This window comes from Lactuca sativa, chromosome 6 (assembly GCF_002870075.4).
Source record: "Lactuca sativa cultivar Salinas chromosome 6, Lsat_Salinas_v11, whole genome shotgun sequence".
In the NCBI taxonomy this organism is placed as follows: Eukaryota; Viridiplantae; Streptophyta; class Magnoliopsida; order Asterales; family Asteraceae; genus Lactuca; species Lactuca sativa.
The window spans coordinates 156,141,598-156,161,250 of NC_056628.2; the positions used below are offsets into that span (position 1 = coordinate 156,141,598).

The 19,653-nt window shown below is 43.5% G+C and overlaps 1 protein-coding gene across 1 annotated transcript; it reads left to right on the forward strand.

Annotated features, from left to right (window-relative positions):
* Window positions 1–7,147: 7,147 nt before the first annotated feature.
* LOC111901100 (uncharacterized) lies at window positions 7,148–7,933 on the forward strand. Its single transcript, XM_023896966.1, has one exon. It carries the CDS (start codon window positions 7,148–7,150, stop codon window positions 7,931–7,933), a length of 786 nt encoding a protein of 261 aa, XP_023752734.1.
* The last annotated feature ends 11,720 nt before the right edge of the window (window positions 7,934–19,653 follow it).

Below are 19,653 nucleotides of genomic sequence, written 5' to 3' on the forward strand. Positions count from 1 at the left end.
GGTACATATATGTGTGATTATATGTTAACTAGGATCATAGAGTGTGTTCAAGACTTCACATGACACCTAGCAATCCTACGTCTTCAGTACATCAGTACCACTCACTACAGGTGAGTTCATACCCCTTAATCAATGGTTTAAATGTTTTTAAATGCTTTTATGGGGGGGGGGGGGGAATACAAGTCAAATACTTATAGTTATTACATCAATCACATGTGATTAATAACTACAAAACCAGAGAATTTCTTACTGTTCAAACTGTTTATCAAATTGTTTTGCTTCAAACTGTTTTACAAATTCTTATACTTATCAAATACATTTACTTAAGCTCTGTTTTACTTATTATCAATTGCATGTCTAGGTATGTATAGTTATATAAGCAATGTTTAAAAAGCTTAGGAAGGCCTGCCCGCCCTATTTCCTTTTAGCCGTTGAGATGTGGTCTGGTGGGATATCAGGTACCCGTCTGAAGGTCGTTTAAATATTAGTTATATATCATGTGTACATATATAGTCATAAAGGTCCTTCCAGTTCATTCGATACTCTTGGGTAGCAAGGGTATACTTCCATGTTCATACGTACCAATTACATCACTAGTAAGTTACCATAGGGGTAGCACAGGAGGATACTATTACTATTACTAGAACAATGAAACATACAATGAGTCAGTTCATTCATGAGTCAGTACGAGTAATACATACAGTACATTTCTATACATGCTAGATAGAGAGAACATACATTACAGCTAGCGCACGCAGAACATTTTAGTACATACAGGCTAGACAGAGAAAAAGTACACCTTTCAGTTAGCACATTCATTACATGTACATTTATGCAGTTATGTGAACCATTAAGCGGGGCATGGCACTTCCTGCCATGACCGTTTTTGTATCCCGAATCTCCTTAATTGGGGAGCATATGATTTTGCGTATAGATCTATACTGGATTGACTATCCTACACCTTGTTGCTCGCTACAGTGGGACTTGCAAGTCTACGGGTGCCAAATGTCATTTCTTACGGTGTCTTACATCGTCGTTTTACTAGAGTCGGTAGCAGGATACAGGTCGATCACATGTTACATTGAACACCTTTTGTTTTTAAGGTAGTTAGTACAGCGGTAGTCACTTATTACAAATACTACGGTACTTTGATATTTTCCCATTACATTCACTTCGTGAATATTCACACGATGCACGGTAATGTAGTAACTATATTTTTGGTTAATGATAGTCTTAACTGGGAAAACACACACTCTAACAAGAGACATACGCACAGACACTAGATGCCTTGGTAAAAGGCTACAGTTAGTAGGAAACATAGGGTTTTCTAGGAGAGTTCAAACATTTTACAAAACATTGTACAAAACATCTTACAAATGCTTTCATACGAAGACAGAAATTAATATACTTATGATCTCACCAGCATTAAGCTGATACTTGCTTTCAAAATAACTTGTATTCTCAGGTCACCACTAGACAGGTACAAGTGCCAGGCTTTTGAGAAGATGGAGTTCGTTCAAGACTCATCTTTTATTTTGATATGTATATTTTGGTGTCTATATAACTTGACAGAACACACATGTTTGAAAATATATTATTAATGCAATGGATGATGTTGTTGCTTGTTTACTACTATTCATTGTTTGTGATATTGTACATGACGTCCTCCGCCCCAGAATGTTTCTGCCATTCATGGTTTTGGGGTGTGACAACTAACATGCATGATGTCAATGAACCTCAGATGGATGAAGAAAGCCAACCTCAAATGGATGAAGAAAACCAAGCTCAGATGGATGAAGAAAACCAACCTCGGATGAATGACTTTTGGGATTTTGACTATCAAACTAATGCTTTTGTCCAAGATGGAAGTGAAAACCAACCTCAGTCTAACATGGATAGTAGTGGAAAAGGAAATGTAAGTGAGAGCAACCACAGAAATGCTGTTAAACAGCCTTTGTGAGGTGTTTAATGGCTAGCTAGTTGAAGGGAGAGACAAACCAATTATTAGCTGCTTGGAGTTTATTAGGGAATATATGATGAAGAGGATATGTAATGTCCTCAAGGTGCAACAAAAGTGTGTAGGCCCACTCACCCCAACAGTAACAAAGATCATGGAGAAGAATGAAGCAGATGCTACTCAGTACATTGTAGAATGGTGTGGTGATGAAAAATACCAAGTCAAAGGCCCATGGAATGATCAACATGTTGTTGATATGCATGAAAGGGTATGCAGCTGCAGGAAATGGGAATTAACAGGTATCCCTTGCAGACATGTGATTTCTGTGTTGTATAACAAAGTAGATCATGGTGAGTGTGTAAACGAGCTCCATATTTATTCCACAAGGTGCACTGGCTACAAACATGGAAAACTGCATATGGGTACAAGGTGGAACAAATTAAAGGTCGCACACTGTGGCCTAGAAGTGAGTGTCCAATGCAGATCACACCTCCCCCACACTCTAATCAACCTGGGAGACCCAAGAGGAAGAGAAGGCAATCCAGGGAGGAGAAAAGTCATGTGACATCCCCAAAATCACGGCCAGAAAAGACCGATTTTTGTTTATGCTTTATAAAAATCAGAGTACTTCATTTTATAAAAATGTTGCGGAATTTGTTCCCAGAAAAACACGATAAATACGTTATTAAAACATTTTCGAAGAAACGTATTTATTTCATTTTAAAACGTTTGGGATGTCATTGTTAATACAGAAACATAAGCATAAACAGAACTTACAATTATTTACACTAGTGATCTACATCTCTTTAAATCTCTCAGTGTAATGTCACTTCATATCGTCACCTGTGATGTAAATAAACTGAGTGGGTCAGGTTGGGAAACCTGGTGAGTACATAGGGTTTTCAACCCACAATAATATAATTGTTATGTTTAATCATCAAACAATTAACCCCATTACCCATCCCCGTTATCTTCTTTACTCTTAAGGATTTAACCTAAGAGTCGTCTATCCTGCATTCGTTTATTCCGAAGTCCCTTACTTCCAGGGTTATAGGACTGGCACTAAATCCATAGCTGCCAATGTTCGTTCATAAAGCACTAATTCCATAGCTGCTATAGTCTATTCATCGGGTACTAAATCCATAGCTACCAGTCTTTATCTAATAGGTACTAAGTCCATAGCTACCAATGTTCAACAGGTACTAAATCCTTAGCTACCAGCGTCTAACTAATAGGTACTAAGTCCATAGCTACCAATTCCCAACAGGCACTAAATCCATAGCTACCAGCGTCTAAAAGGTACTAAGTCCATAGCTACCGGTGTTTGTGCCATAGGCACTAAGTCTATAGCTGCCAATGTATACTCACGTCATCTTCTATCTCTCATCATTCATCTACCCATCTCATACCCAACATTTTCGTATATATAAAATACGTATACAGTTTAAGTCCTTTAAAACATGTATAAAACGTTCAACCAGCATAGACAGCAAGTATTCAGATAATGTGCACACATAGCACGTAGTTTATATAAAATACTTCATATCTATGTGTAAGATGAAAGGGACTATGCACTCACTTGAAAGGTGGTGAGTCGGCACTCGAACAGCACTTCGTTACTCTTAAAACAATTATCCCTTGACGAAACCTAGTATCATTACCACTAGAGTTTAGTCTAACGCTTGACGAGACTAATTTAATAGTCTAGCTATTATTACTATTATATAAGCGTTAAATAACACTCAATATAACTCATAATAATAGCCTAAATAATTATTTTAAGGTCCTAACAATGTTACTATAATTAAATAAAATCTATATTAAATATACTATAGGCGTAGCTCACTTACAGCGGGTTTTTATTAAAAATCGGGCTTCGCTGGAGCAGCGTTTCCCAGCCGAAAGCTTTTCTTCTCGGAGCCGTCGGGCGCTCCGGGGCTTTCTTCTCGTGATAGGGAGGTTCCCTAGACTTGGGAGGGGTTTAGGGAGGCTAGAGAGAAGTTAGAGAGAGAAAGAAAGGCTTATGGTGTGAAGAAAATATGAGGAGTTCACCCTTGTATTTATAGGAAGTGTATAGTAAAGTAGTCTCCAAGCTTCGTCCGTAACTTTTGCATACGAGCTCCGTTTTTGTCTGTCTTTTTACTGTTGAGTTCCTATTAATGAGATCTTCAACTTTCATTTAGACCTCGTTGGCTAATTCTCATTCTATCTCGGATTTACAAAACTGTATCAAATTCGCCGCGCTCGAAAAGTAGGGACTAAGCTTCGTCCATAACTTTTGCATACGAGCTCCATTTTTGTCTGTCTTTTTACCGTTGAGTTCCTATTAATGAGATCTTCAACTCTCATTTAGACCTCGTTGGCTAATTCACATTCTATCTCGTATTTACAAAACTGTATCGAATTCGCCGCGCTCGAAAAGTAGGGACTAAGCTTCGTCCATAACTTTTGCATACGAGCTCTATTATCGACGTTCTTTATATCCACGCGTTGGTATTTACGAGTACTATAACTTTCATTTAGATCCCGTCGGCTAAAAATCGACCGATCTAAAATTCAGATTTCGGGCTGTGCACTGCTATGCTAAATCTTAGAAAAAAATCATAACTTCCTCATACGAAGTCAGATTTGGGCGTTCTTTTTATCGATGTTCTTAGTTTAACATATTCTACGACTTTCGTTTAGATTGCTAAGGCTAAATCTCGCTCTATCGTAAATTCACTATTTACGCTTCTCGGTATCGTGCCGGTTCCGTCGCAAAACTTCAACGGGTCATAACTTCTTCGTTATAACTCGGTTTTTGGCGTTCTTTATATGTACGAAAACCTTGTAACATACTCTACAACTTGATTAAGATTATTTATTCTAAATAATCTTTTGTCGAAAAGTCGTTTTCGACCCCTATTGCCTCTAAATTGACTAGCCCGGATTTGCGGGCGTTACAAGTCAAAGCAAGAGTCAAAGTCAAAGTCAAAGGTCAGATGTTGGTCCCAATGAGATTCATGGTCATGGTCCACATGGTAGTGGGAAACTAACAAGAAAGTTTGTTAGTGTGACTTGTAGTAAGTGTGGAAACAAAGGGCACAACTCCAGGATATGCAAAGGTCAGGGAGGGACTTGATGGTCTATGTTGGTTTTATCTTTTGGTTTGACTGTATTGAACAACTTTGGTTTGATTCCTAGATGCAGGATGTCTTTTGTTGCAATAACTTTGTTTTTAATTAACATATGACATGTATTTTGAAGATGGTAATAGGTATTATGTCTTTAGTATGCTTTTGTGTTAACTACATATGGATGCATTATATGTTATCTTTAGAAGGTTATGTATGAACAATAGAACAAATCCATAATTGGTCAATAGATACCAAATTTTCATTAACCATTACTTTGCATTACAAAAATGTTCCACATTAGCAAAAAAATACTTAAACCAGACACATATACCCCTATCCTATTACAAAAGATAACCACAATCAACCTGTGGACTTACAACAAGAACACCAACACAGCAACAAAAAAAATCCAACTATAGACTAGGTAATACTTTTACATAGTTGCTTGTTCTTTGATCTTCTCCATTGCTTTTTCATGCTTGCTTGCTTGTTCTTTTATTTCATCCATTGCTTTTCGTAGCTTATTGATTGTCCTAAGCAACCCTGGTATTATAACTTTGGAACGAGCACACATGGGTTCATCATACCACCCAATAAACCCACATGATGAATTCTTGAAAAAAAAAGAAGAAAGAAACATTAGATCATCAGGGAGCAGTCTTCAAAATAAAGTTTAACACACTTACCGGGTCAGGACATCCCTAAAATCGGCGCCCTGGGTTGTTATATGTCCACGATGTCCGAACTATCACCCACTTTCTGCAGAAGCATATCACCATTGTCGATGGAGAAGATGAAATCACAGGGGGTGATCGATGGAGAAGATGAAATCAGAGAGGGAGTGATAGTTAGGGCTTGTTGCTGGAGACGAGAATAGAGACGTTTTAGTCTCTTTATGGACTAAATAATAATAAAATAATAAAGGAGCTAGATGAATGGATTAAAATACCCTTAAGTGAGAGGGGCATGGGTAAATTAACAGGAGCTTGGTAACGGCTGTTAAGCCATTGGACTAAACTCACAACAAATAGAAACTATTGGACCATCTTTGCAAGCCAAACCCATTTTGGACCAAACATGCTAGTTTTGACATACCACAGGGACCAAATTTGCAATTTTGTCATAATCAATTGTTTGATCTTTCTTGAAAAAGTTTAATTATTTAGATTATGAATAGATAAAATAAAAAAATGAATTTATATATTATTAAATTAGGCTAGAACTCATAGTTTTCACGATTAAAAAAGAAAAATGTTATGGATAATTAAATTTTTTTATAGAATAAGTTATGGAAAATTTCATAATACAGCTTCAACACCACCCAACACACCTACTCCAAATTAAAAGTCACTAAGGTATTGTGTCATTTCATTACCAACTCCTTTCATAGCAACCTTTAAGACCAAACGCCCACATATAGTGCCTACAACAATAGGACGAGTTTCATTGTCAGGTTTTAGGAGCAAAGTAAGAGGTGCAGACGCTACAAATTCTGCCAGACTCGGGATGAGTGGCCACCTTGTTAAGAGTTGTTTGCAACGCTTGAGAGAAAGCTATACGACAACTATGAGGGATACTTTTGACGGTCGTGATAGGTGCCTTGAAAACACGATCAAGCAGCACAACATCCAAAGCCATCCCTTTAAGTACCACGGTTTCATGCCCTATGGAAGCTGGCTTTAAAATGCTAGTAATGTGTCCACTCATGTCATCGACCCACCAGTAAATTATACAAGGCCATTAGGGTGGTGGCTGTTAGCAGATATATATATATATATATATATATATATATATATATATATATATATATATACACTTGTATGTATGTTATTATTGTATCCATTTAGTTAGCCCCGTGTATCTTGGCCCATGTGGCCCTCCTTGTATTATACTTATACGTTTACTGAATGTTATTGGGCATTGGGGAAAAATACCAATCTTCATGGCATCAGAGCGTATTGGGAATTAAACCCTAGCCGATCCTTTCATTCTGTTAGCATACCCTGTCGGCATATTCAATCCCTCCTTCTCCTCTTCTCTTCTACCTTCTGTCGACTTCTGTTCCTATCTAATCATGACCAGCGAAGAAAGCAGCCACTCTAAACCTACCCACCGTGCTTTTGGTATCACCAACATCAAGTCTTACGTTCCACTGATCTTAGACTTGTCAACCCGCAGTTATGAAACCTGGAGCGACTTGTTTCAGACTCACTGCATCGCCTATGGCGTCGTTAACCACATTGATGACACATTAGACCCACTAAACAAACCTCCTACTGACCTGGAATGGCAACAACTTGATTATGTGGTCAAACTATGGATCTTTGGATTGACTTCTCAAAAGCTTATCTCATCTGCATACTCCACTAATGCCTCTGCACGCAAGGTCTGGCAGAATCTTCACTCCCTCTTCTATGAGAATGTTGAATCAACTACTATACAACTTGAAGCTGAATTAAGGAACATAACCTTGGGAGATCTATCTATCCATGACTACTGTGAGAATGTCAAGAGAATTGCAGACCTCCTAGAGGGACTTGGTGAAAAGGTTAAAGATAGAAACGTGGTTCTTCATGCTCTCAACGGGCTTCCAAGCAAATATGATAATGTCGCCGGTATCATACGGTTCACCAAGCCTTTTCCCACATTCTTTGAAATTCGGGCTATGTTAGCTGTGGAGGAAACACGCCTCTCCAACACTCGTGTAATCAGCCCTTCTCATGAAAATAATGCTTCAGCTCCATCCTTGCTTCATGTTGGGTCTTCAACCTCGAACTGTGGGGATGGCTGGGGATCCACTCATGAAAACTTCAACAATAGACGGAGTGGTGGTGGCCACAACCAGCAGTGTCGCCGCTAGCAGTACCACAACCCACGCCAACAACCTGTTGGGTGGGTCTTCTACCCTCCACCGAACTCCATTCAGTAACATTGGACACATGCATCATCGACACACCAGCAGTGGGTTGCCCCATCTCCCACCTAAAACCAACAGCCATCCTGGACCAGATCAGCTCCTAACTCGTTCGGTATCCTCGGCAGCAGACCTGGACCGGTCCATCAGTAACCCTCCTCCAGCCCGTAAGCTCACCTTCAGACTACCACTATGGATCAGCCTCCATGGACATTTCTCGTATAACGACCCAAAAATCACGACTAAAAATTTCTTTTAAAACATTACTAAAACTGGATTTATAAAACGTATCATAAGTCAAACATAACTTTCGAGTATTAAATTCAAAACATAATATTATTATCAGAGTCAAACATTCCCAGGCTAACTGACTATGGCGTGTGCTCTGCAATCTTCCCGAGCTCCTCTTTTGAAAACCGAGTACCTGAAACCAAAACTGAAAACCGTAAGCACGAAGCTTAGTGAGCTCCCCCAATCTACCACATAACACACAAAACATATAAACACATATTGGGCCTTGCCCACTGCATCGGACCGAAGTCCGGACTAACGGGGCCTTGCCCCCTACATCGGACCGAAGTCCGAAGCTGGCATCGGACCGAAGTCCGAAGCTAACTGACTGGGGCCTTGCCCCCCCCCCATCGGACCGAAGTCCGAAGCTGACTATCTGGGACCTTGTCCCCTCCATCGGACCGAAGTCCGAAGCTGACTATCTGGGACCTTGTCCCCTCCATCGGACCGAAGTCCGAAGCTGACATCGGACCGAAGTCCGAAGCTAACTGACTACAGCATATCATAGCATATCAACTGGCATAAACTCACATATACTGCATACTACATCGGGCCGTAGCCCGGAACACATAACACATAATTCCTGTTTGAGCCACGAAGGCATCAAACATACTAACTGCTGCATCAGATCAACATCCGAAACTACTGCTAGCTAAACGGGCCGGCATTGTGGCCTTAGACCCGTTCCTACTGGAAGGAAACTCACCTGAACTGCTGAGCCCTGCTGATAAACCTCTGGCTGCTACTCGACAATCCCCTGAACCGCTGCTCCTCTAGCTCTCCGAGCTATCAATATCCATATAACACTTAGTCTGACAGTCAACTAAGTCAACTCTGGTCAAAGTCAACCTTCCAGGTCAACCCTACTCGCCGAGTCACCCCACTGACTCGCCGAGTTCATAAATCCAAAGTCCTTCCACTCGCGACTCTACTCGCCGAGTCAGCCCCTGACTCGCCGAGTTTACCGATTCCCGATTCCTGTCCTGACCAACTCACTGAGTCCTGGCTCGACTCGCTGACTCGAGTCTTAACTCGAAGGGTTTGGGACCACTCGACCTGACTCGCCGAGTCTAAGAACAGACTCGCCGAGCACACGACAAACTTCATCCAACTCGACGAGTTGTTCATCCAACTCGCCGAGTTCATGCCCATCTTCATCCGACTCGACGAGCTGTTCATCCCACTCGTCGAGTTCCTCCTCATCTTCAAGCTACTCGCCGAGTCCACTCGAAGGACTCGTCGAGTCCACTAAGATCCACTTACATGCAGAGGACTTCCGAGTCATGCATGAGCTCCAAACTATAGATCTACCCTCCCCAAGCCTATTTCCCACGTAAAGTTGCAAACTTTACGTGTAGAGAATGAGATCTAGGCAAAATACACCCATAGCTAGGGTTTTGGACCAAGAGACTCCAATTTCCACTCAATGGCTGATACTTTATGGGATTACATACCAAAATAAACATGGATCTGAGGTAGCAACCTCAGATCTGGACCTCAAGCTCAAGATTGGTCTTAAACATGGCTTAAAAGCCCCAAAACTCATAACCAAAGAAGATCTAAAGGAAGGAAACGAATTGATACCTTCCAATGCTCTGAAATGTTCCCCAAACTTCAGATCCAAGGCCACTCCTTGATGCCTCCAAGATTCCCACTCCTTCTTCTTCCTTAAAACCACTCAAAATGGCTAAAAGCTTGAATGAACACAATGGGGCTTAAAGTGCGGCGTTCTGGGTGCAAGAGGCTATAAAGGAGCCCTAGGAAGAAGATTAAGATGCTTAAATAGGCTCCAAGCCCCAGATTTGGGGTTTTCCTCGCACAGACCAGACTCGCCGAGTCCACTTGGCCGACTCGTCGAGTTGGTCTCTTTCTTATCGACCCGGATCCCGCTCCGACTCGCCGAGTCCTTCCTTTGACTCGTCGAGTCCCTCTTAAATTTAGGGTTTTCTTTACTTTCTTGGCTTTCAAAATCTTGGGTGTTACAACTCTCCCCCACTTAAACTGAACTTCGTCCTCGAAGTTTGCTATGATCAACTGCCTGCGAACTGCCTCCAACTCTCTGTCTGGAAAATCTAACACCCCTTCGTCCGACACTCCAGCCACTCACCATGCCGATCATTACCGATGGAACATATTGGATCCTTCTCTTTCCCATAATCTCCTCAACGTTACTTCCTCCGACTGACAATTCTGATGCCTCCCATCCGCCTACCGGATGTACTGAGACTACTCTGGTCTAACCAATCTCCCTATATCTGAGTTACCGGACTCCCACCGGTCACTACACTCCATCGCAAACTCCTAGTCTCTTCCCGCGACTTCTAAAGATACTTCGATTATCTATAATTGTTCTATCCATCCTGCCGCTCATACTGAAACGATGCTGCTGGAACCAGCTTGCTTTTATCCCACCTGATTACTCATCTCCTACTTACTCGAGCCTTTCCTCCTGAATGAAAAGCTACCTGCCTAGCTATCCTTACAGACCACTTACACTTGGCAGAAGGTTCAACTGATCCTGCTGAGAGAGACTTGCCATTTCCAAATCAACCAACTATACCGTCAGCACTTGCATTCCAACACCAAACTAATACTGACCCAAAACCCTGAAACCTTCCAAACACTGAACTACCTGCAATAATGAACATGCCTGAAGCACTAAACTGCCTGAAACGCTGAACCGACTGAAACGCTGAACGGCCTGAAACACTGAACTCCAACCCAACTGTGGAGTCAAGGGACTCCTCACTTAGTCGCTTCCACGACTCCTGAACGAAATCTTCCTCTAGGACTAGTTTCCACTAGTTATCCTGTCACTGTGGCTCTAGCAACCTTCCGATCCAACCGATCGGGTTCATACGTCACCTCCTGACATCATCAATTCCACGACTAACAACATGATGGCTCCCAGACTGACGGTAGCCCACAACATACCCGAACCCCAGCGGTCCACTGCGACTCTGATCTCATAACTGATGTGACGATCTATAGCCCAAATTGCTGACTTAGCCATAACTGATCCCTTTGGGAAATCCGAAAGCTAACCCGTGGATTCCCATATCCTCACTGCTGCACCCGAACTGGTGGGTACAACTGCTTTCCCGCGTCTAACACGCGCTCATGCTACCTACCAATCTGCTAAAAGGCTGCGACTACGCTCGCGGACTTACAACTCTCTAATACTATCTGGCTGCTAGTGGATGCTACGGCTACCCCCGCAGACTTACAACACCACTGCTACTACCATCTGACTGCTAGTGAATGCTACGGCTACCCCCCGCAGACTTACAACACTACTACTGCTATCTGACTGCTTGTGAATGCTACGGCTACCCCCGCAGACTTACAACACTACCACTATCTCGAGAACATCCTGACTATCCCTAGTCCCGCTAGTGATTCCTCATCCCGATTTCAAAAAAAAATAGTCCTTAGACTTTGAATTCTGCATCATCCTCGACATCTTATATCCTTGATATACTTAGCGCTTCGTCGAGGAATCCTTCGGCTTGGTTCCCAAACCAACCGTCTACTAATCCGGATACAAGAAGCTATTGTTGGGGAGTTTCCAACCTCCCAAGTCCTGAATCTACGCAACCTGCATGCTGCCTCAGACACTGGCTACTAATACGAAAACATCTCTTGTTACCCGTTCTCAGGATCTTCATTCCGACTCTCATGCGTCCGACAGGTGGTCCTCCAATCCTGGATTCCCAACCAACTTCTAACCATCTCGATTACATGAACTAACTGCTGGGAAAAGTTCTCGAACTCCCCAAATTCTGAACTTCTCAATCCATCCAAAACTGTGCTACTACCATTTCTTCTCAGAGGCCGCACACTCATCCTGAGTCTACGAGACTCTTATCCATGTATCCCGGGAGGGTTCTCCCCCACTTCGATCCTGCTTACCCCTTGCTGCTTCACACTCAAAAGAGATCCCGATCTTTGCTGCCATTCTATAATCATTCTGCTAAGGAGCCCAAGCCTGCCATAGCTAGGGATCTAACCAATCCATCCCAACACTAACCACTCCGAACTAGCGAAACGAACCAAATATCTCCCAACCATGCTATAGTTATTGCATCCTCCGAAACCTTCTCCACAAGAGCACATCCCCTAACTACCAACCAATTATCCGAGGTATGCAAATGGCATATAACATAATCACAAGCAAGCCACACAATAACACAATACTTATACCACAATTTGATGCAGAACCATAACAATATAATCATGACATAAGCTGACAGAAAAACAAAAGTTACGCACCTTCATTACTCAGTGCTGCTCGAATTCCTGCTGAAATCTACCGGAAAACTCGGCTCTGAGCCGTGGGCACCCTTGCCGGGCCTCGACAACTGCTGGCGGTACTCGAAGTCCCAAGGGCAGGAGCTGGCACCTGCCCTGCTGGATACAAACTCGGACAGTGGGCCTTCTTGTGGCCCCTCTGACTGCAATGGAAACATAACGGATCAAGCCCCTGGACGATGGTAACAACACAGTCTCTGCTAAAATGACCGATCTGGCCGCACTTGAAACACCCAGCATCGCCACCACTCCTACGCCTACACATACCCATGTGCGTCCTTCCGCACTTCCCGCATCGACTGCGGCTCTGATAGTTCCTCGTCCTCAAATCTGGACCCTTGGGCCTCTTACCCGAACCTGTAGCTACCTGAGTCTCATCGATTTTCCTTTTCCCTTCTGACTCCCTGCCCGACTCTCGCTCCTGCGTTACCCCAACGGCAACGCCTGCTAACTGAACAACAGATGTCTGATCCTGAAGCCTCGCTATTAATCTATCAGTGATCCTCGCAACCATGTCGGGCAGCTCCTCGCAAATGGTTCGCGAAACTTCCTCAACTATCCAATCATGCAATGGTCTCTCTTGGAGACAGAATTCCCCACTCACCCCTGCCCCCCGATGGCAGGAACTCGAAATGGGATCTCCCTCCCTGATGGATCCCTGAACTCCAAAAGATTCGGGACCTAGACGAGCCCCAATCTGTCCTGAAACTAACCCGGCCTTAAAGGCCTCAAGATGACTGTCCATGAGCTCCACGATGGCCTCTCTAACCGAACCGAAAATCACTGGAGTCTGATCAATGATGTTGCGCGTAATCTCTGCGGAAATGAAATCCCTCATTTGATCATCAAGCTGCCCGGCTCCGAAGCCCGAGCCAGACCCCTCCTCGACACCTGAACTGCTAACTGGTAGCTCGCGCAATGTCACCATGCTGAAAATATAACAAAATCCTGATCAATTTACATAATACTGCTGAGGGATTTCTCACTCACTACCCCATTCCTGGTTTCGTCTTGGCCCCTCTTGAATCGAGTATGGATCCTCTGCTTTCAGTAGTATGGGCCCCTACTACCTTCCACATCTATCCATACTTTCCTCAAGAGTTACCTCAACTCCACACAGTCCCCTTTACTCTTCTACTGATCTCTGCTACTCTCATCCTAGGCTTGCCCTAGGGAACCTCTGACTTTACCCACACAGTCCTCAGCTGCTGAAGGCCTCCTAGTAATGCCAATTAGTCACTACCTGAATACCATCACATGTGACGAGGCTCAGATAATCCTTCAAGTAAAAGACTCATCCCTAGAACGGTTGGACTCAAACGAGAGCTGCGCAATAGGGCCAAATCCAACACTCTGAGATTATTCAACCCTGATCACATGTGATGAAACGTATTCACCTAATGGCTAACTCTCATCACTCAGAGTCCCACAAAGCACAAAGCAAGCAGCATTCGGATAAAGGAAACATACTCAGGCAAAACAATTCTCATAACAAGAAACTGCACTAGCATACAATGCTAAGCTCATGCTATCAGGCATAACCTACACAGGCTATCCTACTGCTGTCTACTCAATACTAGCATGCAATTCTCATAAAGCTGAACACATAAAGCAGGCACATAAGGCATCATCCTAGATCCTTAGTCCTATTCTAGCATGCTGTTCTACTGAAACTGGAACTGAAACTGAAACTGAAACCGATACTGATAATCATAATATAACTTGTATGGGTAAATTGGGAGTACTTACTTGAGCTCGGCTGATTGCATGCACTACACCCTTTTCTCTTTTCAAAACTCTTTTTGCTTTTTCTAAAATTGTTTTCTTTTCTCAAAATTCTTTTGTAATTACGATTTTTCTTTTGAAACTATATACCACTTCCTTAGTTTGAGTTCAGACACACTCAGGAGTGCGCCCGAATCCCTCAAACCAAGGCTCTGATACCAACTTATAACGACCCAAAAATCACGACTAAAAATTTCTTTTAAAACATTACTAAAACTGGATTTATAAAACGTATCATAAGTCAAACATAACTTTCGAGTATTAAATTCAAAACATAATATTATTATCAGAGTCAAACATTCCCAGGCTAACTGACTATGGTGTGTGCTCTGCAATCTTCCCGAGCTCCTCTTTTGAAAACCGAGTACCTGAAACCAAAACTGAAAACCGTAAGCACGAAGCTTAGTGAGCTCCCCCAATCTACCACATAACACACAAAACATATAAACACATATTGGGCCTTGCCCACTGCATCGGACCGAAGTCCGGACTAACGGGGCCTTGCCCCCTACATCGGACCGAAGTCCGAAGCTGGCATCGGACCGAAGTCCGAAGCTAACTGACTGGGGCCTTGCCCCCCCCATCGGACCGAAGTCCGAAGCTGACTATCTGGGACCTTGTCCCCTCCATCGGACCGAAGTCCGAAGCTGACTATCTGGGACCTTGTCCCCTCCATCGGACCGAAGTCCGAAGCTGACATCGGACCGAAGTCCGAAGCTAACTGACTACAGCATATCATAGCATATCAACTGGCATAAACTCACATATACTGCATACTACATCGGGCCGTAGCCCGGAACACATAACACATAATTCCTGTTTGAGCCATGAAGGCATCAAACATACTAACTGCTGCATCAGATCAACATCCGAAACTACTGCTAGCTAAACGGGCCGGCATTGTGGCCTTAGACCCGTTCCTACTGGAAGGAAACTCACCTGAACTGCTGAGCCCTGCTGATAAACCTCTGGCTGCTACTCGACAATCCCCTGAACCGCTGCTCCTCTAGCTCTCCGAGCTATCAATATCCATATAACACTTAGTCTGACAGTCAACTAAGTCAACTCTGGTCAAAGTCAACCTTCCAGGTCAACCCTACTCGCCGAGTCACCCCACTGACTCGCCGAGTTCATAAATCCAAAGTCCTTCCACTCGCGACTCTACTCGCCGAGTCAGCCCCTGACTCGCCGAGTTTACCGATTCCCGATTCCTGTCCTGACCAACTCACTGAGTCCTGGCTCGACTCGCTGACTCGAGTCTTAACTCGAAGGGTTTGGGACCACTCGACCTGACTCGCCGAGTCTAAGAACAGACTCGCCGAGCACACGACAAACTTCATCCAACTCGACGAGTTGTTCATCCAACTCGCCGAGTTCATGCCCATCTTCATCCGACTCGACGAGCTGTTCATCCCACTCGTCGAGTTCCTCCTCATCTTCAAGCTACTCGCCGAGTCCACTCGAAGGACTCGTCGAGTCCACTAAGATCCACTTACATGCAGAGGACTTCCGAGTCATGCATGAGCTCCAAACTATAGATCTACCCTCCCCAAGCCTATTTCCCACGTAAAGTTGCAAACTTTACGTGTAGAGAATGAGATCTAGGCAAAATACACCCATAGCTAGGGTTTTGGACCAAGAGACTCCAATTTCCACTCAATGGCTGATACTTTATGGGATTACATACCAAAATAAACATGGATCTGAGGTAGCAACCTCAGATCTGGACCTCAAGCTCAAGATTGGTCTTAAACATGGCTTAAAAGCCCCAAAACTCATAACCAAAGAAGATCTAAAGGAAGGAAACGAATTGATACCTTCCAATGCTCTGAAATGTTCCCCAAACTTCAGATCCAAGGCCACTCCTTGATGCCTCCAAGATTCCCACTCCTTCTTCTTCCTTAAAACCACTCAAAATGGCTAAAAGCTTGAATGAACACAATGGGGCTTAAAGTGCGGCGTTCTGGGTGCAAGAGGCTATAAAGGAGCCCTAGGAAGAAGATTAAGATGCTTAAATAGGCTCCAAGCCCCAGATTTGGGGTTTTCCTCGCACAGACCAGACTCGCCGAGTCCACTTGGCCGACTCGTCGAGTTGGTCTCTTTCTTATCGACCCGGATCCCGCTCCGACTCGCCGAGTCCTTCCTTTGACTCGTCGAGTCCCTCTTAAATTTAGGGTTTCCTTTACTTTCTTGGCTTTCAAAATCTTGGGTGTTACATCTCGGATCTGATCAGCCCGCATCTCTTCCCAACTTGTTCAACACAATGTCTTTAAATGATCCTGGAAACAGTGGATGGGTTATGGACACAGGAGTAACAGATCACGTTCACACCAATGCAAGTATACTCAACTCCATTAGTAATAATCATTACCCTCGTTCTATTTATGTCGGTAACGGATCTGCAATACCTGTTGTGACATCAGGACATTCCAACTTTCCTATATCAAATATTTATCATCCTCTTCATTTACAAAACGTCCTTATTACACCAAACATTATTAAAAACCTTATCTCCGTTCGCAAATTTACTACTAGTAACAATTGTTCTATAGATTTTGATCCTTACGGTTTTACCATTCTTGATTATCAGACACGGTGATCTCTCATCCGCTGTGATAGTTCCGGGCCCCTGTATCCAGTCACAAGTTCCACTAGTTATGCTTTTATCTCCACGTCTCCAACCACTTGGCATCAACGACTTGGTCACCCCGACGATCAAGTCTTGAATCATTTATCTTCTACTAGTTCTATTTCTTGTCATTTACCTAAAAATAATGTATCTTGCCATGCATGTCATCTTGGCAAACACACTAGATTACCGTTTTCTTTGTCTAATTCTCATGTTTCTGCACCTTTTGAAATTATTCATTCAGATTTATGGACTTCTCCTATATCTAGTAATGGTGGATTGCGTTATTATATCTTGTTTTTAGATCACTTTTCTCACTACTTATGGGTGTACCCTCTAAAACAAAAATCTTATGCGTTTGCTAAATTTCTTCATTTTTCAAATACCATAACATATCAATTTGGGGGTCACATCAAACATTTCCAATGTGATAACGGGGGAGAGTACAACAACCATCACTTTCATAATCATTTTGCCTCTCACGGGATCACCTTTCGTTTCTCATGTCCTCACACCTCTCAACAAAACAGGCGTTCTGAACACATGATACGCACTATTAATAACATGATGCGCACCCTTCTCTTTCATTCTCATCTACCTCCCACTTTTTGGCCCGAAGCCCTCAATATGGCTTCCCACCTTCTCAACCTACTACCTTCAGCCTCTACTAACCATGACACCCCCCACTACCGTCTCTATCGCCGCCACCCCACATATGATCATCTTCGTGTGTTTGGATGCTTATGCTTCCCTAGACTACACACCACTCATAAACTTCAGCCTCGATCCACACCACGTGTTTTCCTTGGCTACCTTACCTATCATCGTGGTTTTCGCTGTTTTGATCTATCCACCAGAAAGATAATCATCTCCCGCCATGTCATGTTTGGCGAGTCGGTCTTTCCTTATGGTTATGTCACTCCTACCGAACCTCCCTCATATGATTATGACGTCTCTCCCACTTTGAGACATATCCTTTCTCCCACCCCTCATGATCTCGACCACACTCCTCCCCTGGTTTTCGAACCTGATCTCTCAACTCCTGCTCGCCAGGATCCTCCTCACGTGGACCCTGCACCATCCTCTCTCTCTCTCTCCTCCTCCTACAACACCTCCTCCTCCACCACCCTTTCATCATATGCACACTCGCTCTAAAAGTGGCATTATAAAACCTATGGAGCGTCTCAATCTCCACTCTACTTCTGCTTCCCCTGTCTCGAGGTCACACATACAGGCTTTGAAAGATCCAAATTGGCATAAAGCCATGAACGAAGAATATAATGCTCTTATTGCAAATGACACTTGGGTTCTTGTTCCACGCCCTTCTGGGGCAAATGTTGTTCGCTCCATGTGGCTGTTCAAACAGAAATTTAATGTTGATGGATCTCTCTCTCTCTCTCGCTATAAAGCCAGGTTATTGGCTAATGGGCCCAGTCAACAACAAGGGATCGATTGTGATGAGACTTTCAGTCTGGTGGTCAAACCAACAACTATACGCATTGTCCTCAGCTTGGCTATCTCCAGACACTGGCCTATTCACCAGCTTGACGTGAAGAATGCATTTCTTCATGGTCATCTCCAGGAGACTGTCTACATGTACCAACCACCAGGATTCAATGACTCTTAGCACCCGGATTATGTTTGTCACCTTCAGCGTTCATTATATGGCCTTAAACAAGCCCCGATGGCCTGGTATCAGCAGTTTGCCCTACATGCTAAACACATGGGGTTTCATCAGAGCATTACTGATTCATCCTTGTTTATATATCATCATGGAGCTGACATTGCGTACTTGTTATTATATGTTAATGACATTGTGCTGATTGCCTCCTCTACGACTCTAGTTCGGTCCATTATTACTCAGCTCAATCGAGAGTTCACCATGACCGACGTTGGGGATCTCAACTACTTTATTGGGATTTTAGCCACTCGTTCTCATCATGGTCTCTTTCTCTCACAAAGAAAGTATGCTTCGGAGATTCTTGACCGTGCTCACATGCTTCAGTGAAATCCAGCCCATACACCTGCTGAGACAAATCACAAGCTGGATGCCACTGGTCCTCCCATTGCTGATCTGTCGTTATATCGTAGCCTTTGCTGGTGCTCTGCAGTATCTTACCTTTACCCGTCCGGACATCGCCTTTGCAGTTCAGCAGATATGTTTGTTTATGCATGATCCCCGAGAACCTCACCTTCATGACCTTAAGCGCATTTTATGCTACATTCGAGGGACTCTGGACCACGGTTTGCAACTCCATGTATACCCTATGTCGGATATTTGTGCCTACTCTGATGCCGACTGGGGCGGGTGTCCAGTCTCTCGCCGTTCGACTTCAGGATACTGTGTGTTTCTCGGCAACAATCTCATATCTTGGTCTTCAAAATGGCAAGGGGTTATCTCTCAATCCAGTGCAGAGGCTGAGTATCGGGGCGTGGCAAACGCCGTTGCATAGACATGTTGGGTTCGTAATCTTCTTCGTGAGCTTCAACACCTGCCTACGAAAGCCACTATTGTCTACTGTGACAACATCAGTTCTGTGTACATGTCATTGAACCCAGTTCAACACCAACGTACAAAGCACATAGAGATTGGTATTCATTTTGTTCGTGATCTCGTGGCCCGGGGCGACATTCGGGTTTTTTCATGTGC